The sequence below is a fragment of the Zea mays genome, chromosome 1 (assembly GCF_902167145.1).
Source record: "Zea mays cultivar B73 chromosome 1, Zm-B73-REFERENCE-NAM-5.0, whole genome shotgun sequence".
Lineage (NCBI taxonomy): Eukaryota > Viridiplantae > Streptophyta > Magnoliopsida > Poales > Poaceae > Zea > Zea mays.
In genome coordinates, this window is record NC_050096.1 from 288,644,896 (window position 1) to 288,669,018 (window position 24,123).

The window sequence follows — 24,123 nt, forward strand, 5'->3', positions numbered from 1 at the left end:
CTCAAACAGTGATATCAAGACAGAATAAAAATCTGATTTCTGAATTCGAATTCTTCTAAGTCTGAAATCAGCATCGTTCGGGTCGACGTCTCGTGTTCCCAAATTTTTGTTGAACAACTCAAGTTTCCCCAAATACAAAAGTTGTTAATAACTAATAGGGGCACAACATAGTAAAAGATGGCATTCATCCGATTTCGTTTGACATGCTTTGACATTCAGTTTTCACGAGTTTCCACTGTTTTCTAACCCACTGACAAACCAATTTTCGTGGGTCTATAACTCTCTAACCAGTGCCCGAATCACCTCAAGTCCTTTACAACAAATGTAGAGTATAGATCAAGGAAGATATTTTGTGCAGCAACCAAGATCCGATTCCAAGCGGAAAATGCCAAAACACGTCGTCCAAAGTCGTCACTGCAGCACCTGCCACCTGCTGGTGCAGTCTGACATGTCTAGAGCTTGGCTCTATAAATGGCAGTCCACCCTCTCCCTTCTCCCACACACCACTCCCTTCCCTTCTCTGTTCGGCTGAGCAGGGAGCTCCCTCTCCATGGTGCCTTTTTCTTCCACCTCCGGCAGCAGGGATCGGCTCCCATGGCGCCCAGAGAGCTCCTATGAGCTGCATCTCCATTCCAGCCATGGCAGCCTCCCTGTTGTTCACGTCAAGGTTGAAGAAGACGCCTAGTGCCTATGACAGGTAGGCCCAAGGCAAGATTTGAGTACACAAGTTGCAGATTTTTGTGTTGTGTTCAAAAATTCATATCTCGAGTTTTGGAGCTCCTAAAATCGTGAAACTTGTTTTGTTGGCTTCCTTATGAAATGCTCTAACTATTGGATCTATATGTTGGTATGTTTTAGTGGAAAAGTTTGTCTGTAGAAATTAGTATTTAAAAACTGGTTTAGAGAATAAATGAACTTGCTTCTCTCCATAGTTTTATTTATAAAAATCCAAAAATGATGAAACTTGTTTTGTTAGTTAGATGTTGTCATACTCTATCTAAGAAAAATATAAAACTTGTAGGTTGTTCACTGTTTTCTTGGTGTGTTAATTTAAACATGTTAAATAGGAAAAAGATGATTGTTTTTCTTGTTATTTTTAGATCTGTAGCTCTAGTGCTCCAAATGGATTCAAATTTTTACAGTAGACTCTTGTTCTGATGCTTGGTGACTGGTAAATATTTCATGAATTGTGGTGCATGTATGATTAAGTTAGTGATTTAACTTGTTTAATGCACCTTAAGTAGTTTCAAATGGTTTATAAATAATATATGGATGTAAAAATAGAAAATGGTGTTCCATTGTCCTCTCATAATATTATAGTAGCCTAAGAAAACTTAACATGGTCATGCATCCACAGAACATAATTAGTTTTAGATTTGACTTGCTCTCACATGCTTTATTGCATTAGTAATTTGTTATTTTTGTAGTAAATACAATATAAAACCTGAGAATATAAAATTTATACATTAGTCATAATTTGTTATTACCTATACCTCATAAAAATTTCAGCCCCAAATTAGATAGTTTCATATGGTGCTAAAATGACACATATTTTATAATTATAAGAACAATTAGTGAAAAATTAGAAATAAACAAAAGCGTGCATGTTTTCTTTGAAATGCTTAAGTATCTCAATATAAATTGAAACTTGATAACTAAGTCATAATGATTTAAACTTGAGAAATTGGTGGTAGTGTCTCTCCATGATTTTAACTAATGATTGAGTTGAGTGCTATTGTGCTAGCAAACTGAAATTCCTACACGTACAGTTTTTGTTGTGCGGTTAATCTAGTAAAGTAAAGTGTGTTTTATGTACATATGTTCTATATAAAAGTTGTAATTAACTTGTATATCTAGCTCTTCTAAAAATTTAATGAGCTAAGGATTAATGGTTTAGAAGTTATATTTTTCACAATTTCAGTACCTGAATCTGTCCAATTTCTGTACAGATTTCAGAAACTGCATTGTTTGCTTACGTTAATGTTACAATCTGTTCACGGTCATTATAAGAAAGTTGTAGGTGCTTTTCTTATCTTGCTTGTGTTAAAATTTCATAACCATAGGCCTGATAGTTTAAGAGTTATGAATTTTACAAACTGGTTGCTGTGTTCTGTCCTCTGTCAGAACAGATTTCAAAAACTGTAATAATGTTTGATTTGCATAAACCTGGAATCACTTCTTGGTGATTATAAAAGTTATGTAGTACTTTTCCCAAGCTTTCCAAAAAGTCTTGGATCACTATTTTTGGTGGTCTGAAGATTAAGTTACATGTGTTTGAAGTGTGAAGACTGAATCTGTCCAGTTTTGGACAGCACAGCCTTCATAGTATATTTTACCCTTGATACATGCTAAACCAGCCAGGGATGTTTATAAATAATTTGTAGAACATTTAATTAGCTTTCCAGAAAGTTTAGGATCACTTTGTTTGGATGTATGAATCTTTTGTTATGAATTTTTAAAGTCACAAGTCTGAATCTGTCCAAATCTGGATAGATCTGTTGTGTTAGCACTTTTAACCTTGCTAAGTGTTTGATCATGCTGTGATGACAATACCAATGTTGTAGAGCACTTTTTAAGCTTTCCAGAAAATCCTAGTTTGATAATTTTGAACTAATTTTTGAAGAGTTATGATTAAAACAAAAACTACGATGCTGCTGTCCTAAATGTGTTAGAAGTGATTGATTGCTCTACTCTATTGTGTTTGACTTGAGTGATTGCTTGCTTGTTTTGGTTTTAAGTGAATATGAGTAACAATGATAGTAACTAATATAATCAGGTTATATATAAGTAAATAGTACACATCTCACTAAGTTAGTGAACTAAATTGGTTAAGGTCTAATACGTAGCTTAGCTTAATCAACAGTTAGCAAGTACAGTAATATATTAGGGAAACAAAATGAATAATGTCCTGTCCTTGGATTTCTGCTAATACTACTAAGTAACCAACGTCATTAAAGTAGTATAATATGTAATGACGATTAAACTATCTCCTCATGTGTGTTCTCTTTGGTGTGTGCTTGCATGTGAATATTGTGAATGATTGTAAAACCCCGATTAAATGAATATCCCTTTCTGTCTAAGTCTGTCCAAATATATAAGTCATAGAAAACTTATGTGTACTTAACTAGTATAATAATAAAAGAACTAATGGGAAATTAGAGCGAATGCGATAAATGCTTGCACGTGTGATGTCGTGTTGCGCTGGTTAACTCTAGAAGGTAATTGTCGTCTTTGTAATGGTATTGATTACGTATGCCCGATGACGTGTAGATAACTAATGCTAGTGTGTGGTTGTTTACGATGTCTTACGATTTAATGTTTAGTTCGCTATCGTCTATTTTGGGATTGTCTTGTGATATATTTCATTATATTCATACATGTGCATCCTGCATCTCATATAGGACCGAGAGATGATGATCGAGCAACTGATGTGGTGCCAACCACAAGACGCAGTTGGTGGACGACCTGAGGAATGGACTTAACCAGTGGATGCTCGCCAAGCGAGTGCCACCCAGCAAACACTATCCAAGTGTTAAATTAAAGGCAAGCCCCGGTTTTATGCATAACCGTTTATATATGCTATTTTACTACACTTAATGTTTGTAGGCTTGTACTGTGCACTTAAGTGTAGGAGTTGCCTGAAACCCTAGTTGCATGAACTCAGGTTTCCTTTGAGATGGATACTAGTATGCTAGGTCGAGTAGCTGCTTTGCTAATTAGGGATCTCGGTAGAAGACGAGTGATTTTTCTAGCACTCGCGCGAGGTCAGGAATTGGTTGTATCCACTTTGATAACAGAATGATGATGGTTTGTGGACACGGGTCCATGGGGACGCGTGGTCTACGAGATGAAAATGGAATAAGGATTAAGGTGTGGTACCGTGAGTCAAGCGTTTGAACGTACTAAACACATACCGAGAAATATGGTAAATCGGTAAGCCTAGTACCTGAGTGAACCTGCCCGCAGACTTTACCCCTCACGCGACCTGAGACGTGGTCTCCCATTCCGGTTATGGTGGGTACAAGTGCGGTCACTGCACGACGGCAGTCGGGGTCAGTGAGGCATTGTACGCCAAGGCGGTGAGCCCTGATCTGTTGCCAGGGGATCGATGGGGACGGTTGATGTGTGTGGGGACGGAGTGCCCCTACATGTCGTGTGTTTAGGTTTACCTTGCAAGGTTTAAAAACTCGATTCGAATCGTCTGCTTCTCGCAGCTAATGAGACTGCTTGATCCATGCTGCTACATTGAGTAATAAGTGGAAATGAGGTGACTGGCAAAATGATGTTGATTGATAAAATGTTTGATATCATGTATGAATAGCTAGGTACACATCTAGTTAAAAGGATCATACTAAAACTTGAAAAGCTAAAACTTGATTTTAGACTCAGCTAGTGCTTTTGGCAAACCAAACCCCTCAGCCAAACAGCTGCATGTCTAGAGGTAGAGGAGTAGACTCCTCACACCGGGTAAGTCTAGCTGAGTATTAGTATACTCAGCCTTGCTTGTGGCATAATTTTTGCAGGTACTTCTTAGGATGATTGGTTGCTGGTGTGACTTGGCCTTCATCCCTGCCACCGGGATAGATGGTCGAGAGGGTTATTGCTTCCGCAGGAGAGGACCAGGAGGAGTAGCGTGGCCAGGCTTCGCCATGTTACTCGGGTTTTCTCCGTTAGTTATTTCCGCTGCATTAAAATTTATGGTTATCATTTCTGATACTCCGATAATGTAATCACTAATGATAGTTATTAAATTTGTGGTATTATGTTTTATGGTATTTCTCTGTGCCTCACCTTCGAGTGAGCTAGTGGTATTCGATCCTGGATAAGTGGCTTTATCGGACTAGATCCAAGGGACTGACGGGTTATTCCTATTTAAGTGTGGTCTAGCCTCTAAGGCGGGACTTAGGCACTTAAGTTGGAATAATTCGGGCGGTTCCGCCACACGTTGGCTCGATCCCACGCCAGCAGCTCGCATAGTTTGAGCTATCCCATCCGCAACGGCCAAGTGGGCGCTCCAGGTGTGTACTGTCGTGTCCAGTTGCTGGGTTTTTTTCGCGACCTTACTTATGATTGATTTGGGCTGGAGCGAATGGAGAATTGGCATAATCCTTACTCTATTTTCTTTCCCATTTTGTTCCTTCCCTTTTGCAGCATAATCCTTTCCTCGTGTTGGCATTGGATAATGACTCACTATATTATGTAGCTATCTATAAGGTACAGACAAAGATGTGGTATTTGAATCCAAAGTAATTCTTGTATACGAACTACTTTTTGTAAAAACAAATACTACTATCAACCTTCCTGTAGAGCCATTTAGGTGATTCTGGCAGCATTAGCATTAGTACGAACTGGACCAGGGCAGGAACCCCTGCAATGCCAAGCATCCACCGCCAGGTCCCTGGCACCTGGCACAGGCAATGGATGTAACATCAATTATTCCTTTTTCTTAATGAAAAGACAGGAGCTCTACCGCTCAAATTAAAAGAATAGAAGTTCAGATAAAGATGTGACACAGACTTTGCAAAACAATGTTTTCCAAATTTGTAGAAGATGGCAAGAGTTCAATGTTTAGTTGAGCGGGTACCTTAGTGAAGGCTAGATTGATGAGGTAGGCCAAGAACTGGCCACCAGTGATGAGAAGCCCATTTGTGCTCACTAGAGCACCTCTGATCCTAGCAGGGGAGGCTTCAGAGATGTACAGAGGAGCTGTCATGGAAGCCATTCCAACACCAAGACCAACAAATACCCTCCCAACAACGATAACTCTAGGTGTCGGGGAAAATGCCATGATAACGGCACCTCCAAAGAACAGTGCATCGGCAAGTATGATGAAAGGCCTCCTTGCAAACTTGTCATTCATCCAGCCACCAAATGCAGCTCCAAATATAGCTCTAGCAACAGCCATGCTGACTATTGTCTCCTGTTATTTGGACTAAACAGTGAGTCTGTGACATCAGATGTCAACCTTGCTAGAATGTTAGTATTGTCTAAAGAAAATGTTAGATGAACTGAAGTTAAACTTGAACCACCGTGCATAATGGGAAATATTGTCATGTACCCTTAATACAGTGCTCTTTTCCACCACAGCAAAGTCGTCTCTAATGTACAGGAGAGCTCCCGATATGACACCTGGCAAGGAAAATGTCAATAAGGTGATAAATCAATCAGCTATACTCCACTTCTTGAGTACGTAAATGAGATGATATGGCAGGCGGGAAGTAAGGATGTCAACACGTTTTTAAGCACAAGCACAGCATGCAAGATGTACTACAGGATTAATATCATCATGATAGTTGTAAATAAAAAGGAAAATTTTCGGGATTTTCATCAGAATTTCAGGGTGTCGGATAATGGTTAAAAACAATTCCTCTTGATTTCTTCAGTAATTTTAAGAAAGATATATTGAGCAATTGGTGATTCATAGTTGAAACTAGAACATTTTGCCCTTCAGTATATATTCATGTCATTTGGCAGGTTTATTGTGTTTCAATGCAGTACTAAAATCTCAACTATGAGAAAACTAATCACAAGAGTGGATTGAAACATCTATATATATCAGCTATGGTTACCAGCTATTGCTACAACTAAATGCCTTGAAACAAAAGTCCAGCTGACCTCAAAGCGCTGGCCCGATCCCGCGCCAGCAGCTCGCATAGTTTGAGCTATCCCATCCGCAACGGCCAGGTGGGCGCTCTAGGTGTGTAATGCCGTGTCCAGTTGCTGGTGTTTTTTTTCGTGACCTTACTTATGATTGATTTGGGCTGGAGCGAACTCTTTCAGGTGGAGAATTGGGAAACCATGGAGAGGTTCAGTGCATCTTTAATTACCTCCGGTGCGACCCAGAAGATCATTATTTTCTTCTAACTGGGAGCCCTCTGACTGCCCTTGAGACCCGGGAGTACACCGGAGAGATCATGTTCGAGACGTTCAATGTGCCCGACCTCTATATTGCAGTCCAACCTATCCTTGCGCTGGCTACTGGGTACACTACAACCAAGGTTAGTCATCGAAGCTTAGTCCTGCACTTTTGCATAGGAATCGGCGGCACCGTGTCACACCGGGAATACCAGATTGAATTATTACTAAATTCAGCATTTGTGCAGCCACCAGCTGATCAAACACCAGATAGTTCTCCACCTGCATTTAAGCATGTGCTACGTCAGCCTATAATAGAAAATGGGTAGGGCTGTGTTTTTTCTTTACAATCGTATTGCACCGTTCCATGTGCTGTTGTTGCACTGGGATGCCTTGTTTCATCACCATCCTATGCTTGTTTAGGCATGCTTGTGCAGATGCATGAAGGGTCCTTTTGTGATATTTCTCTTTAACTTGCAGGAGGCTAAAGAAGAAGCATTGGGTGATAGACCATCTTGTGCATGAGGGGTTTGAAAGCACTGTAAGTTTACTTTGCTCTGCCAACCACATCAGTTTTTTATATAAAATAGATTTATTGATCATGGCAACCAAAAGATTAAATGGAGAACAATTCTATCATCTTCCTTTCTGTGGGCATTGTCTCATATGCCAAAAGCAGGGATGGAAAATTGCAAATTTCTTTTTCTAATCGATACCTTTTTTTCAGTTTGCATAAATGAAATTTTAGGATTATTTTAATTCAAACTTGTAGGCTCGGCATGTTGATATACCCTACCTCCCTATGCTGGTACCTCCGAAGAAATGGAAAGGGTATGTTGGTGTTCAATTTTTGTACCTTTCCAGCAAACTCCTTACATGCTGAGACTGTTTATGATTGTATTAATTCATAGAACTTACTGCTTGTTGCGGGTGATTTGAATGTGCCAACCATAATTTGTTGCAGTTATGATAAAGGCGGTCACCTTTTTCTACCCTCATACATTATGAGGACACATGGTGTGAAGGACCAAAAGGATGCAATTAATAGTGTTCCTAGAAAACAGCTGCAAAAAGTATTTGAGGTTTACTGATCTCCCATCTATGTCACAATGTACATTTATATTTATTATTGTTGTTCTCTGCATAAAAAGTACTTCACATGGGTTCTCTGTTGCTCTACCGAACATAAGCCTGTCAACATGAGGTGTTCTAAACCACGATAACCATCGTTATCTTTACCAAATTCTTTTTCATTTTGTTCAAAAGATAAAACCATCAGGACTATGCATGCACTCCACGCTTCACAAGTTCACATGATGTTTAACGTGATCATATCCCTTTGACCATTATTTTTTCATGCTTGCTTAAGTATTAGCATGTTGCCAGGCATTAGATATCCTTGGGAGTACTAAATGGAGGGTGAATAGAAGAGTTTATGATGTTGTTGAGACTATCTGGAGTCAAGGTGGAGGCATTGCAGGGCTCGTGGACAAGGCAAATGTGAGTTCCTGCGTATGATTAATATTTTTGGATCTTGATATTTGTACTCTGTTTTCTTTCCCATTCTGTTCATTCCCCTCGCTTACCTTTTTGAACATAATGTCTATTTATTCTTATTTTTTATAGATTCCTTTGCTTGAACGACCAGAATCAGAGGACCCTGATGAAATGCAGAAATGGAAGTACCAGCATAAAGAAGGCAAAGAAAACTAACCGTGAGCTGCATGCTGAGAGATGTGACACTAAGCTCAAACTCTCGGTATGCAGCATAAATAATTACTGTTCATTCTTGCTGAGATACTGTGGTGCAGTTTATATGCTATTGCATTGCTGGAATTATACTTGTTCCTTTTCTGTAAACAGGTTGCTCGTAAAATGAGAGAGGAGGATGAATTTTATTACCCTCACAATTTAGATTTTTGTGGGCGTGCATACCCTATGCATCCTCATTTGAGTCACCTAGGTTTAGGTCTTTGTCGGGGTGTTCTAGAGTATGCTGAAGGGCGGCCACTAGGAAAGTCTGGGTTGTGCTGGTTGAAGATACACTTGGCTAACAAATATGGTGGTGGCATTGAAAAGCTTTCTCACGAGGGCACACTAGCTTTTGTGGAGAACCAACTGTTTGATATATTTGATTCATCAGCAAATCCTGTTGATGGGAACTACTGGTGGACGAATGCTGAGGATCCCTTTCAGTGTTTAGCTGCATGCATGGACCTTTCTGATGCCTTAAGAAGTCCATCACCTTACCATGCTGTCTGTCACCTGCCTATTCATCAGGTATTGATTTTTTTGCATGTCCTAGGACTGGCCTTTCACAATATTATTTTTCTTGGCATCGAAAATGAGACATACAATCTAGGATTTTAGTATTAATTAATCACATTTTTATTTCAGTTTTTCTCCAATGGGGGAAGTTCTAATTTTTTACACTCTATCTAGATATGGAACTATTCTTGAGAAAGAGGTGAGTCATTGTGGTGCTTAAACATACAATTAATTGTATGAAATCAAGCACCGCTCTGAATCTATTTTAGAGCAGTAAGATCACGGTAAGATGTCACCAGTAGCCACCGTCCAGCTCGTAGCTCTCTGTATTTTAGCTGCCTTGTTCTTTTTTCCAATTGGAGCTTATGGGCTGCATTGGTGGCAGATGCTCGCCCACACTGCAGTCAAGTTGTCCACACTACAGTCAAGTTGCCAACAATAATTTTCTTAATATAAGTTATTATTATTATTGGAATAATTTATGAAGCAAATGCTTTACTCTGGTTTTAGATGTAGGCCAACTTCTCAATCCTTTGGTTTGCTGCATTTTCATTACATTAATCGTGGATTTTTTTTCTTTCCCCGAACATTATAGATGAAAGTTCCAAAGTTAATGATCACAGTTGAAAGTTTGATCTTGGGGTGCCAGATGATATTGATGTATCAATTGTATCAACTGAGCTTCGAAATTGGCTATTTGCACTTGAAGGAACTGACGAAGTAGGATATTATTTTTCTCATGGAGGTGATCGTATTAGTAGAGAAGAAAAATGTTGGCATTCAACCTTCAGGAGTCTACATATGTCTCTGGCAACAGCAGTGGCCGACTTAAGTTGGGGGTGGAGGACAGGTGTCGCAAAGAAGGCATTTTCAGTGAAACGCTTTATGGTACAACATAAATGACTGTCATAATGTTGCATTTCAACCTGGCCCTCTCTCCTTTTGATGTTCCATTATTTCAGTTTGTTTGAAACTTAAAAATTTTAATGTCAATTGCGGAATTGCCTGATATCCATTCTCATTTTGTTTCTCCCTAACTTGATCTTAGCGTGAAGATTGGAGACTGCCTCCTATGACTCCAGAAATGATCGAGTATGCACGCACTGATGCTCACTATCTGTTATACATTGCAAATTGTTTGGCATCAGAGCTCCATGCAAAAGCCTGTGGTATGTTCTAAGTGTTGTATCAACTTTTCCTTTCCTATTGTTTGCTTTTTTTGTTCATTGGTTCAGTACCCTCAGCCCCTCACAGATATCTAATATATTTGAATTTGCTTCTTGAGTTTACAAGTCGTAGTTCTATTAAGTTTTAAAACTAAATTCACATGGTCTGGAGAGCAAAATTTCTTAGATTGTTGATTCTTGAATAGAATGATGTTTCTGTTTGTCATTCTTTTTTGCATGTGGAGGACACTAGCAGCTCTGATACATTTCTTGTTAGTACTGGGGTTCAGAAATATGAAATGCACTATTCCTAGAAATGATGGGTCTTTTGCACAGATTACATTTTTTGACCATGATGGGAAATATTTGGTAACTATGAATAATCAATCAAAACCAGGAAGTATTTATTGTTCTATCAATGGAAAAAGAACATTTGAGTCATACACTGTGGAGCTATGTAAGCTAGGAGTATTTTATTAACAAACTTATGCAATCCTATTTACGTGCAGAAAATTAGATTGCTATTTAATTCTTCTTATTAATATTGAGTGTCAAAAAACTTCTTTCACATGTCAGCATAAGCTTTCGAACGGTAAGCAGAATGTGTCATCTCTATATATTCCCGATGTGTAGTTAAAATGGAAGTAGTATTAAGGGGGCTGTAGAAAGATAGATGGGAAACGCACACACCCTTAGGTGTGTGTGGGGGGGGGGTTGACCATCTAAAATATGTGCCTAGATATAGTCCTATACAACCCACCCGCATACAGTCGCAGCGGGAGAATCACGAACGTAGAGAGTAGAGACTAGATCGAAATTAGTAAATAACTAAACAAGCAACTCCTTGGTTATGATGTCAGCGAACTGGTGAGAGGACAACACGTGGAACACCTGAACTTGGCCCAAGGCGACCTCGCAGACAAAGTGTATGTCAATCTCAATATGCTTCGTGTGACAATGATGCATTGGATTGGCTGTCATATATACAATATTCACATGATCACAATACACAATGGTCGCTGAAGAAACAGAGGTGTGAAGTTCCTGTAGCAGTTGTCGTAACCAAGCAACACTTGGCAATGGTATGGACGATGTCACAGTACTCTGTCTCGGCACTGGAGTGGCAGACAACCGTCTAACGGTTTGAGAATCAAGGCCCCTGGTCTCAGCTGCCCTATGCTTGAGGTTGTTGAGCTGACCTTTACGTGTTGTTCGACTGTGTATCCCACTAAAATAAGGTTTCACACAGAAAGGTATGGTATAGTCGCACTCATTCAGACCTGCCCAGTTCGTGCTTTCATGCTGGAGTGAAACAGAGGCTCGAGCTTTTGGATTGCAAGAGGATAACAGGTGCTGGATAGCTGGAGTGAGTTTCGTTGCCCCGCGCTTGAGTAGTCTCACTATCTCCGGGGAAGGTGTTCAGGGGCCTACCACTGCCAGCTTGGTTAGCTACCTGTGCTGATTCTGGAAGCCATAATAGCCTCGCAGGAATGAAACTCATACGCCGCATGTTCTGGAAACCTTTGCAATTGCAGCTTAGACTGATTGGAAATGTTTTCAGAGAATGGAACTAAAATATCACTGCCTATGGTTCTTTCCATTTCGTATACCTATCATATAAAAGCTTTAGGTTCGAAACTGTTAATATGTTGCTGTGGCTAGCATGAGTATAATCCCATTTCTGGGAGATTTTTTTAGCAGCATGTTTGGGAACATGATATTTTCTTAGTTTCAAGACAATACCGTAATATTTGTCTATTATTAAAAATTCTATATTGACTCTTTAAAATAGTTTGTGCGATATTGAACTTATTCATATACTTGGATGATTAACTCTGCAGATTACTAATTCTTCATGGGGGACTGTTTATTTATTTACTATGCTGATGTTGGCAATAAGGTGAATTTAAAATGTTGATGAAGCCCTAAGCACTCTACTCTCCTGTTATTATTAGTTAATGTTGTTTTTAGATCAAATACATAATCTATGTCCCCAGCATGAGAGAAAGACTACTGTAGTTTATTTATTAGCTAATGATGATCTATTATACCTTTGGTGGCGACATCATTTTTCATGCTTAAACATGGCATTGTATGGATCCCTATGCAGAGTGTGAACTTACAACATGAGCCTTTCCATCAAAGGGGAGAAAGTTGGAAGATGATTGTCGGGGACCATAATTAGGGGTACCCTCAAGGCGCCTAATTCTCAGCTGGTAACCCCCATCAGCATAAAGCTGCAAAGGCCTGATGGGCGCGATTAAGTCAGGGATCAGTCCACACGAGTGACTCGATCACGCTTTACCCGAGCCTAGCCTCGGCCAAAGGCAGCCGACCTCGAGAGACTTCCGTCTCGCCCGAGGCCCCCTTTTTATGGCGGACACATCACCGGCTCGCCCAAGGCCTTGGCTTCGCTCAGAAGCAACCTTGACTAAATCACCACACCGACTGACCAAATTGCAGGGGCATTTAACGCAAAGGTGGCCTGACACCTCTATCCTGACACGCGCCCCCGGCAGAGCCGAGGTGACCGCCGTCACTCCACCGCTCCACTGGCCAGTCTGACAGAAGGACAGCGCTGCCTGCGCCACTCCGACTGCAGTGCCACTCGACAGAGTGAGTCTGACAGGCAGTCAGGCCTTGCCAAAGGCGCCACGGCGAACTCCGCTCCACCCGACCCCAGGGCTCGGACTCGGGCTAAGACCCGGAAGACGGCGAACTCCGCTCCGCCCGACCCCAGGGCTCGGACTCGGGCTAAGACCCGGAAGACGGCGAACTCCGCTCCGCCCGACCCCAGGGCTCGGACTCGGGCTAAGACCCGGAAGACGGCGAACTCCGCTCCGCCCGACCCCAGGGCTCGGACTCGGGCTAAGACCCGGAAGACGACGAAACTCCGCCTCGCCCGACCCCAGGGCTCGGACTCCGCCCTGGCCTCGGCCGAACGACTTCCGCCTCGCCCGACCCCTTGGCTCGGGCTCGGCCACGGCAACAGAAGGCAGACTCAACCTCGGCTTCGGAGGAAACCCCACGTCGCCCTGCCTAGGGCACAGACCGCCACGTCAACAGGAGGCGCCATCATCATCCTACCCCGAATCGACTCGGGTCACGGAGAACAAGACCGACGTCTCATCCGGCCAGCTCCGCCAGAGAGGCAATGATGGCGCTCCACAAGCTCTATGACGACGGCGGCCCCCAGCTGTCTTACGGAAGCAGGACAACGTCAGCAGGGACTCGACCGCTCCAACAGCTGTCCCTCCATCAGGCTCCGCCGCACCTCCGACAGCCACGACGTCACGCCAGCAGGGTGCCCAGATCTCTCCGGCTGCCACATTGGCATGTACCTAGGGCGCTAGCTCTCCCTCCGCTAGACACGTAGCACTCTGCTACATCCCCATTGTACACCTGGATCCTCTCCTTACGACTATAAAAGGAAGGACCAGGGCCTTCTCAGAGGAGGTTGGCCGCGCGGGACCGAGGACGGGACAGGCGCTCTCTTGGGGCCGCTCGCTTCCCTCACCCGCGTGGACGCTTGTAACCCCCCTACTGCAAGCGCACCTGACCTGGGCGCGGGACGAACACGAAGGCCGCGGGACTTCCACCTCTCTCACGCTCGGCTCCGGCCACCTCACCTCTCCCCCCTTCGCGCTCGCCCACGCGCTCGACCCATCTGGGCTGGGGCACGCAGCACACTCACTCGTCGGCTTAGGGACCCCCCTGTCTCGAAACGCCGACAATGATGTCTAGCCATGTAAAGAGAATGAGAATTGGCCAATGTCCATAACTCTTCCAAGAGTTTAGCCAGAGGGCAGGGGGTGGGGGAGGAGTTAAAGAGTTCATTGCTGGCAAACCATTTAGCCTTAGGGGCTGGTCATTGCTGCTAATCCCCACCTTAATTTAGTAGTGTTCATGTTAATTAGGCTACAGATCCTGCGGCGAAGGTCTAACACAAGTAGTATCTAGGTATGAGGAGCAGAGTTTTGTTAGAGAAGTGAGTGTCAAAATGGCACATTATTTCATTTTTAGTTTCATGGAGATACCCAGTTTGAGCAGTATCTAGGTATGAGGAGTTACAAATTTGTTTATGTTATGTATTGTCCTCTTGCGTCATACTGATAAGAGAACCATGATGACAAAATCCACCTGTTTTGGTGTTTACCTTGAGCCTTTTAAAGGTTTTCATTAACATTTCATCATGCTTCACAATCAGATGCGTTTCATTTTCAAGGAAAATGACTACATTACAAATTTACATTGATTGTGAACTGAATCAGAAGTGAATGTTTGTGTCACTGATTTTCTGATGTGCAAACAATTCAATAGGAGAGCTCTTGGTGAAGGAAGCATGGCAATTCCTTGGCTGTTCGGCAGAAATGTCACGGGTTCGATTCATCTGGACGCTGGAAATGTTCATGTAATACCATGTAGGCAAAACCTTAGCTTACTATTCTTGGAAATCCAATTTGGTTGTAGATTTTTTCGTGACTCAAATCTGGGAAGGACATAACTTGGATAGGTGAAGCTGAGTTCGGAATTACGGTGGGTTGATCAGTTTTGCCTATGTTGGCTACAGTGCAGTGCTCCCCCTTTGCCTATGTTGTTGTTGTCTGAATATAGCCGCCCTAAAGCCTAGGTAAAGGACGGCGTTGCGATATACCAAGCGAGTTAGCGCTTGACAACCTATAATCACAGTGGGCGAGCCTGCAAGGCTGCAACCATCACACTACACATCATTAAAACCATGAAAAGGGCAGGCTAGGCTAGGTTGCGAGAAAAGAGAAGCAGAGTTGTGTTAGGCTGGCTGAAGCAGCAGCCGCGTGGTGCCCCTCCCCTTCCACTGTGCATGCGTAGTGAGTCTTTACGCGCGCAGCGGCGGCCTCCAAATGACCCCTACGTGCTACAACGCTCAAGTCTTAACATGTTTGGCTTCCGAGCAAATTTTTTCTAGACCCCAAGGAAATATAAGATATATTTGTCGATGTTCATCCCAGGGTACTCCCGTTGCAACGCACGGGTACACACCTAGTCATCAAATATGTAGTAGCGTTTCTTAACAAGTGCTAAAGGCACGTTGCGGGTTGAGTCCCAACTCCCAAGCTGGTCGGGAACGAGCAGCCCTGTACCAGCCTAGAGACATCTGGTCCAGGGAAAACATGGGTTGTACTAGGCCCAACACGGATGACATCCTCGGCGCGGCCCACTCCAGAGTCCAGGCACATGTTTTTGTGGAACCAACGGTGCCTAGAGATACCGGATGGGGTCATGCAAATGGCTGGAGGTTCCGAGCAGTGCGCACACATGGATCTTTTTCTTTGAAAGACCAGTTTAGGAACACAAAACCAGAGAAGATTGTAGGGGTTAGAATATTTTTTATTTAATTAAAACTAGTTTAAAAACTTTATTTTTAAGGGATTTATATTTTTCAAGAGAAAATAAACTATTTTTTTAGAAAAATGAAAATCACTTGATAAAATGGGTTTTCCAAACTAGTCATACGAAAGGAATTTTAGGCCCTGTAATCTCCACTAATTTTATGGCTGCCAAACAAGCTCTGATCATTTTACGCTCCGGCCCAATCCTCGACGTCAATTCTACAGGAGAGGAAAACGACATAATGTTTACTTATTATTAAAGCCGGACGGAAAACGTGCCGCTGGTGCAGCCACGTCTACCCAAAACAGCTCAACCGTCAGATTCCAAAACTACGGTCACGACTCACGAGGGCCTTCCACCCACACGAAAGGGCGTGCGAATTTACTTATTATTAAAGCCGGACGGAAAACGTGCCGCTGGTGCAGCCACGTCTACCCAAAACAGCTCAACCGTCAGATTCCAAAACTACGGTCACGAGGGCCTTCCACCCACACGAAAGGGCGTCTCTCCAGCAGCTGCGAATCTAGAACATTCGACACTCCAGCCGAAGAACTGGCCGTGATAACAGCGCCCTCTCTGTCTCTCTCCTAGTGTTGTCTCCATCGTCCTCCTCCCCCTTTGCCTCCCTCCCAAGTTCCAACGCCGTGTTCGCCGCCCTCTCCCTCTACCGGCCTCCACACCGTCTCCATCGGCCGGCCCGCCCCATTGCCCACACGACGACAGTTCTCAGCTCGTCTAACGCTTAGCCGCTGAAGCCATTGGAGAGGCGATATGGGAAGCCCCCGGTGACGATGCGGCTACCGCAGCACACGGAGCGTGCGGGTTCGCCGAAAACCTGCAGCATCTTCCAAGCGTGGCTGCCCCGTCACCTTCGCTGTCCCGGTCCTGTCTCGCAGCTGCTGGTCCTGTGCGCTGTCCCTGGATGCCCACGCCGTCGATGCCACGGACACCTCATAGGTAATCATGATCCCTAATCCTACTTGCCTTTTGTGCGGGCCACTGGTTCATAAGTATTTAGCTGATTCGTACACTATGGAGGGTCTGAGTCCTGTGCGGCTCTTGATTACTAGATGGATGCAGATCACTTGCTGCTTGTGAGGATACCAGTGTCCAGCAACACATCCCCGATAGATTTAGACCCGTTGGACATTGTGGAAACCTACATATCGTGGCCTCCAATTTTGTTATTTTTTGATGAACGCGATAGCCCTCAGTTCTGATGATGCACATGGTCTTAGGTTCACGAAATGTGCCATGATCTGAACTTTAAATCTGGTTTGATTTTCTGAAGGCCTTTGGTAGTATTTGCTGCAACCAGTGTCCTGTTTGACCTTTTACAGAGCCGCGTTGTACACAACATTTTTTGCATTTGTTCAGTTCTTCTTCTTCCCGGTATGCTGATTTAGAACCACATGGAATAAGGACGTCGACACATTCTACACTGAATAATGAACCTATCATTTGTTTGTATCAGCAGGCCATAAACTGCTTCATCCCAATCATGGACCGTCGTTTCTTTAAACATATTGATGGCCACCTTTTGTTTTTTTAAGAAGAATTTGAAGAACATGCTCCCGTCTGCAGCACTGTTCCTAAACGGTATAAAAGCACCTGTACTGGTCTTCACCAAGCAAGCACCTCAGACACCAACATCTACACACAATCACAGTCACAATGGAGGCCGGAGGGTTAGTCAGGGTCAGGGAGGCCGGCTGGGCCAGGTTCGACTTGCTACCCCATGGCTAGGAGCCGGAGGTCGTAGCGCAGCTGCTCTGCACCCAGCATGAGTTGCCTTGGTCCGATCAAAGCTTCTTCCGTACAGTGACAACAACATGCCACATATTCTTTTGGCAATTTGTATTGCTTTTAAAAAAAATCTACTTCTTTCACTAAAAACTTCCTTATCCATGTGATATCCGATGTATTCTACATAACTCCAAAATTGCTACCGGGCAATACTCACCCTTACCTATTCTTTTAACTGATATGTCCACCTTTTCAGGTTATTTTGGCTATTCATTTTAATGATTGTATGTATGTGCCTATGTATGATAAAAAAAATAATGTCGTTTTTTTACCAATGTATTGTGCCCTGTGCTCTATATCTTTAATGACTTTTTATGGGATTTCCGTAGATAGCTCCCTCCGTTATTTATTTGTTTATAGTTCAAAAATAAAATAACGGACAACAAATATTCGAGAACGGGATTAGTATATAATAGCTGATTATGACTATCTTTTTTAAAACTATTTGTTCCAAACTTGATGGACATCTCGAGGACCAAAGTGACACATTAAAGAGTTATAGCTTCATACAAAACAGGTTAAGTTGCACTATTTCCTCTACATTTTTAGATCTACCACTTATATTAGTGTTTTTTCTTCATTTTAAGAAATTGCATCGCACCTTCCATTTGTTTATGTAAAAAACTATCACTATTGTGTTCTACATAGGATCTTATTTACATACATATTTTAGTGGACCATAAAAAAAACAGCGCGCGCAGGGCGCGCGTTAGACACCAGTACATACATATTAAAGCCCGACGCAAAACGTGCATCTCCTTAAGCCATGTCACCACTAAAATCTTGATCGTCGGATCTGCTTTGGACGGTCTCATCAAGAAGAACGCGTAGCTTCCAGACTTTCCTCGAGCATACTTTGTTACCAGCCTGGCAAATTGAAAAGCCAACATGAATCAAACGTCGGCGCGCGGTGGATCTGAAGCCTGTGTGGGGGCGCGGTCGGCGAGGAGCTGGGGCGCGCGTCCCCGCCCAGCTCCCCCGTCGTGGCACTGGACCGCCACGCCTGCGTCCACCAAGAGACGTCCGCACCACCCTCGTCCACGAGCAGCTCCAACGACCTCATCGCCGCATTGCGCCTGCTCCTGCGCTGCAGGCTCCGGTTACCGTCGGTGCCCACACCGAGGAAGGCGTAATCCACGCCAAGCAACCCAGTTACTGAGCTACTGAGCTGCAACCTCCGATATCGCGCACGGTGAGTTACTGAGCTGCTTCGCCTCTAGCGCTACCCAGTTTCTTCGCCGCCTCGCCTCGCCTCGCCAATATGGTCACTCGCTCACCCGCGTGCTCTCGCCTCCGCCAAGCCACCGTTAATTCGTACTCGATACTCCAATGTGACCTGACGTGATTTCGGGGGTATCTCATGCTGCAGTGTCCAGGAGCATTGAGGAGGCTTGGTACGATTGCTTGGCGATGAGCGAGTCGGATGTCGAAGACGATTTCCAATGTGCAAGATGGTGAGAGTGCATAATTTCAATAATTTGTTGAACCTGCTGAGATTTTTGTCCCCATTTTAACATGTCTTTCCATTTTAGGGCTTGTTCGGTTAGCTCTCAATCCATGTGGATTGAGTGGGATTGGATGGGTTTGAAACCCAAACAAGTCAAACCTCTTCTCATTTTTTTCCAATCTCATTCAATCCATGTGTTTTGGGAATAACCGAACAAGCCCTTACTGGATGAGCTTCTCCGCTACCATTCAGATCCTTTTTCACATGGCTTCGAAAACGAAGCTGCATTGAGCATGAGAGATGATGGCAGCGATGGGAGCTTCAATGGAGCTGTACAATCAGGCGAGCAGCACCATAAAAAGCCAAAGTCTAGCGAACGACTGTTAAAGGGGAGCTCGGAGAATGGTGTGACTGTGTGAGATCGTCCAGACTCCAGACCATGAGCCATGATGATGCGGTGAGTGTTTCTGGTGCGAACATCACTCACGGTGGAGGCAGGATACTCGACTTGCTTCTGCCAAATATTTGTCTGCCATGAATTACATGTACGTTTCTTCTCTTTCCTATGTGAACAATGATTCACTAAACACATATTTCCTCCGAGTGTTGTTGGGTTTATAAGGACTAATTAGTCCCTTAATTTTATTCATTTTAGTCACTAAATTACTAAATACAGAAACTAAAACTTTATTACCCCTAATAAGGACTGCCATCCTAATCAGCATATAGTTATTTTCTTAGAAAGTCATATTCTTTTAAGGGAATATACTTGAGAAAAGATGTTTCGTTGCACAGATAATTTAATAAAATAAGTGATTACATAAATAAAAAAAATCCTATCATTAATAGTTTATTTTTTTCACCACTAGGATCAATGGAAGACCATCAATGAGGCCAAAGGGACCTCAATAGAATCTCCGCACAAAAAAAAAGTTATATTCCTAAATATGTACCTTCTATTTCATGCCTATCATTATAATCTCTACTTACACTATTGTGATTTATAGTCCAGTCCCATAAAATGATCTATTATATTAAAAAATAGATTATCCTATTATATGTGCATGTTGAGTAATCAATCTCTTACTTTACCGACACGTACTTAACACATATAAGCCGGAGAAAAAGGAACACGAAAGATATGAAGATCAAATACGATCCTAAAAAGACGCCATATGTTTCTGTTTTGTTGATCTGTATTTTATGGCTTTTGCGATCAATATGTTGTTGCCTAAAAAAAATGTATATATAGCTGCTCGGTAGTACGTAGCTTCAGCTTTGAGTGCATAATTATTATGTGGCCTTTAAGACCAATAATTTGTTGCACATTTATATAATTACTCACCCTTCAAAAAGCACCAATATAATATAACATCTAGACTGGTTACAGAGTTACATTTGCAGATTGAACTATTCTACTACTATAATGTTCAGATAATTCTAAACCTTCTTTTAACTATATACATAGATCGGTCAAAGACTTGCGCGAGGCGCGAGCCATTTACTAGTGATGTACAAGAATCCGATCGAGCCAACGATTCAGACCGGTCTGTATCGGCGGGTAGCGGCAACTGGCAGGTCCAGTCAAGCCAACCACCGGCGAGTGGCAGTAGCGGCGGCGGCGGTACATGTAACACATGATTGGAAGTGACACTGTGGTCTGTGGAAGCCTGCGTGGCTGCGTATGGCATGCCACAGTATTTCCCATCATCTAGAGCGTCAAATCCAGCGATTCCAACTCCGCAGGCCGGGTCACCGCCAAGCAGTGCCCAAGAGGAGCCGGAACAGTGACGCGCACACGCACGCCCAGTAGTCTTTCCATTTCACAGCCAACTGGTCGCCGTGGCAGAGGAGATTCGCAAAAGATCGGCCGGTCGGATCACCGCCAGTAGTCTGAGCTTGCCGGCCACGATTCGCCGCCGGTCTCTATCCGCCCGGGTTCCTCTTCACAGTCACAGGCGTCCACATCGTGACATCGCCAGCGTCAGAACTGGAACAACAAACAGTTCGTGGAAACTTCCAAGCTGGACCCCGCCCAGCCAAAGTCCAAGGCGAGAGGATGACTGGACAGGCGGCACGCGCGCGGACGCGATGACGGACAAGGACTAGGCCCGGCCTATCTACTCCAGTCTCCAGATCGCAATCGCAAATGAAAAATAAGTGCTTACCCTGGACTGGTCACCGGTTGCGGTGAGCTAACTGGCTCCGGATTATAAAACCGGCAGCGCCAGCCGCCAGAGCGCGATTGCACTGCAAGCGCAGATCTCAATTAGGAGTACACAACAAGTGGAGTTCGACGGATGTGAAGTGAATTGCGGCCTTTCTTGGTTGCCGTCTTGCTGCTATGGTTGACTTGCGGTCCCTACTCGTCGCCGGCGTCGTCCTCCTCGCCGGACTGGCCGTCCTCGTCCACGGCGCCGGGGACGAGCAGTTCGTCTACTCGGGCTTCACCGGCGCGCCGCTCGCGCTGGACGGCACGGCCACCATCACGCCGTCGGGGCTGCTGGAGCTCACCAACGGCACGGCGCAGCTCAAGGGCCACGCCGTGCACCCGGCGCCGATGCGGTTCCAGCGGACACCCGGCGGGCCCGTGCGCTCCTTCTCGGCGTCCTTCGTGTTCGGCATCATCCCGCCCTACTCCGACCTCAGCGGCCACGGCATCGTCTTCTTCGTCGGCAGGGACAGCTTCGCCACCGCGCTGCCCAGCCAGTACCTGGGCTTCCTCAACTCCAGCAACAACGGCAACTTCACCAACCACGTCTTCGGCGTCGAGCTCGACACCATCCAGAGCACCGAGTTCAAGGACCCCGATAACAACCACGTCGGCATCGACGTCAACAGCCTCACGTCCGCCAACGCCAGCACCGCCGGCTACTACGACGACGGCACCGGCGCGTTCCACGACCTGACCCTGATCAGCGCCAAGCCCATGCAGGTCTGGTTGGACTACGACGGCGAGACGGCGCAGGTCAACGTGTTCCTGGCTCCCCTCAGGACACCCAAGCCTACCAGGCCTCTGGTGTCGGCCGCGCAGAACCTGTCGGGAGTGGTCGTGGACCCGGCGTACGTGGGCTTCTCGTCCGCCACTGGCACGGTGAGGTCGGAGCACTACGTGCTCGGCTGGAGCTTCGCCATGGACGGCCCTGCTCCGGACATCGACATCGCCAGCCTGCCCAAGCTACCACGGTTCGGCCCCAATCCGCGGTCCAAGGTCTTGGAGGTCGTGCTGCCGATCGCCACCGCGGCGTCCGTCCTCGGCGTGGTGGCGGTCGTGGTTGCGCTCGTCCGACGGCGGCTCAAGTACGCCGAGCTGCGGGAGGACTGGGAGGTCGAGTTCGGGCCGCACCGCTTCACGTACAAGGACCTGTTCCGCGCGACGGAGGGATTCAAGACCAAGATGCTTCTCGGCGCCGGGGGATTCGGGAGAGTGTACAGGGGAGTGCTCCCGAAATCCAAGCGGGAGGTTGCCGTCAAGAAGGTGTCTCACGAATCGAGGCAGGGCATAAAGGAGTTCGTCGCCGAGGTGGTCAGCATCGGCCGTCTCCGACACCGGAACATCGTCCAGTTGCTCGGCTACTGCCGGCGGAAAGGCGAGCTTCTCCTGGTGTACGACTACATGCCCAACGGCAGCCTTGACAAGTACCTCTACGGCAAGGACGACAAGGCCACGGCGACGCTGGATTGGGCGCAGAGGTTCCGGATCATCAAAGGCGTGGCGTCAGGGTTGCTGTACATCCACGAGGACTGGGAGCAGGTGGTCATCCACCGAGACATCAAGGCCAGCAACGTCTTGCTCGACAGCGACATGAACGGACGGCTGGGGGACTTTGGTCTCGCGAGGCTGTACGACCATGGAGCCGACCCGCAAACAACCCATGTCGTTGGCACCATGGGGTACCTCGCGCCAGAGCTGGCGCGGTCAGGGAAAGCGTCCCCTCTCACCGACGTGTTCGCCTTCGGGGCATTCATCCTCGAAGTCGTCTGTGGCCGGAGACCCGTGGAGCAGAGCATGACCGACAGCCGGCTCATGCTGGTGGACTGGGTGCTCGAGCACTGGCAGAACGGAACCCTCGCCGACGTGATCGACGCGAAGCTCAAGGGGAGTTGCGACGAGGAGGAGGCCATGCTGGCGTTGAAGCTAGGGCTGCTGTGCTCGCACCCGTTGCCCGCTGCGAGGCCCAGCATGCGGCAGGTCATGCAGTATCTCGACGGCGACATGCCCTTCCCTGAGCTCACGCCGTCGCACCTCAGCTTTAGCATGCTGGCCCTCATGCGGAGCGAAGGGTTCGATTCCTTTATCCTGTCGGCGTCGACGACGCAGCCGTTGTCGTCCACGGCGATGAGTATAGGGACTATGACTGGCCTCTCTGATGGGAGATGACGAGCGCGCTGTCTTGCTGGAGCATGTACATTGGATGGCGCCAGTACGTACCAGTAGTATGCTATGCTGTAGAGTTGCCAATTTTACAATTTCTTGAAGCTGGAGGAGCAACTCTAGTACTCTACCAATAACATGTAACATCCCGCCGATTCCCGGACCGGCGCTATTTTCTGGTGACAACCATCTAGAACCATAGACCATCCTAACAGACATAAATATTTTATACGCATTTTATCCTTACTTATATGTACGTAAGACTTTTCGACCGGTCAACCATCCTAAGATTGCTTTAGGCTAAACACGCTTAACCTAGAGGTCCTTTCGAGTTAGGCTTCCAAAAAAGAAGATACACTTTATTTTTATGAGTACTATATTAATTATATTAAGTCTTGGGCCAGGATATCACCATCTAATAGGGACAAGATATCACAATCCATCCCCTCAGAAGACAGTGGTCACCCCAAGCTAGAAACCTATCCTCATGGGCATGTATGTTTAGTGTCGTTATATGTCATGCTATCTGACCACTCTGTACCCATATACGACATACGCCATATACCCGAACCCCCTAGCCCACGCCCGTGAAACCGCAAGGGTCGGTTCTAATATCATTTGGAAAACTTCGTCCACTCCCGGACCGACGATACTTAATTCTGACAACCCTCTAGAACCATAGACCATCCTCACATATTAACACGAGTCTTTTGTGTGCACTTTGCCCTCACTTATGCGCATCCGAGAATATTTCCCTGTCGGTCACATATCCTAAGATTGTTCTAGGCCAAACACGCTTAACCTGGAGGTTTTTCGAGTTAGGCTTCTGAAAAAGA

General features: G+C 45.3%; 2 protein-coding genes and 1 pseudogene across 10 annotated transcripts; 2 read left to right on the plus strand and 1 right to left on the minus strand.

Moving 5' to 3' along the window:
- Positions 1–5,153: 5,153 nt before the first annotated feature.
- Positions 5,154–5,819, minus strand: LOC118476179 (inositol transporter 4-like). Its single transcript, XM_035964387.1, has 2 exons — positions 5,585–5,819; positions 5,154–5,405 (listed from the first exon to the last, which is right to left on the minus strand). The coding sequence occupies exons 1-2, from the start codon at positions 5,786–5,788 to the stop codon at positions 5,265–5,267; spliced, it is 345 nt and encodes a 114-aa protein (XP_035820280.1). The 5' UTR covers positions 5,789–5,819; the 3' UTR covers positions 5,154–5,264.
- Positions 5,820–6,914: 1,095 nt separating this feature from the next.
- On the plus strand, positions 6,915–11,863 carry LOC103645643 (DNA-directed RNA polymerase 3, chloroplastic-like; annotated as a pseudogene).
- A 4,326-nt stretch (positions 11,864–16,189) lies between these two features.
- On the plus strand, positions 16,190–23,539 carry LOC100281599 (L-type lectin-domain containing receptor kinase SIT2). Of its 9 annotated transcripts, none has more exons than XM_035964388.1 (5): positions 16,190–16,616; positions 17,137–18,657; positions 18,835–18,919; positions 18,998–19,457; positions 20,381–23,539. In XM_035964388.1, exon 5 carries the CDS (start codon positions 21,257–21,259, stop codon positions 23,291–23,293), a length of 2,037 nt encoding a protein of 678 aa, XP_035820281.1. In that variant the 5' UTR covers positions 16,190–16,616; positions 17,137–18,657; positions 18,835–18,919; positions 18,998–19,457; positions 20,381–21,256; the 3' UTR covers positions 23,294–23,539. The 9 variants fall into 9 exon arrangements, with proteins under 9 accessions (XP_035820281.1, XP_035820283.1, XP_035820284.1 ...); XM_035964390.1 differs by having other exon boundaries at positions 17,213–18,657; XM_035964391.1 differs by having other exon boundaries at positions 17,244–18,657.
- Positions 23,540–24,123: the final 584 nt, after the last annotated feature.

Coding starts and splice junctions, on each gene's coding strand:
- LOC118476179 (XM_035964387.1), bottom strand. CDS start 5,788: ATGGCATTTTCCCCGACACCTAGAGTTATCGTTGTTGGGAGGGTATTT. Junction 5,406..5,584: donor TCAATCTAGCCTTCACTAAG/GTACCCGCTCAA, acceptor TGCCTGTGCCAG/GTGCCAGGGACCTGGCGGTG.
- LOC100281599 (XM_023302146.2), top strand. CDS start 21,257: ATGGTTGACTTGCGGTCCCTACTCGTCGCCGGCGTCGTCCTCCTCGCC.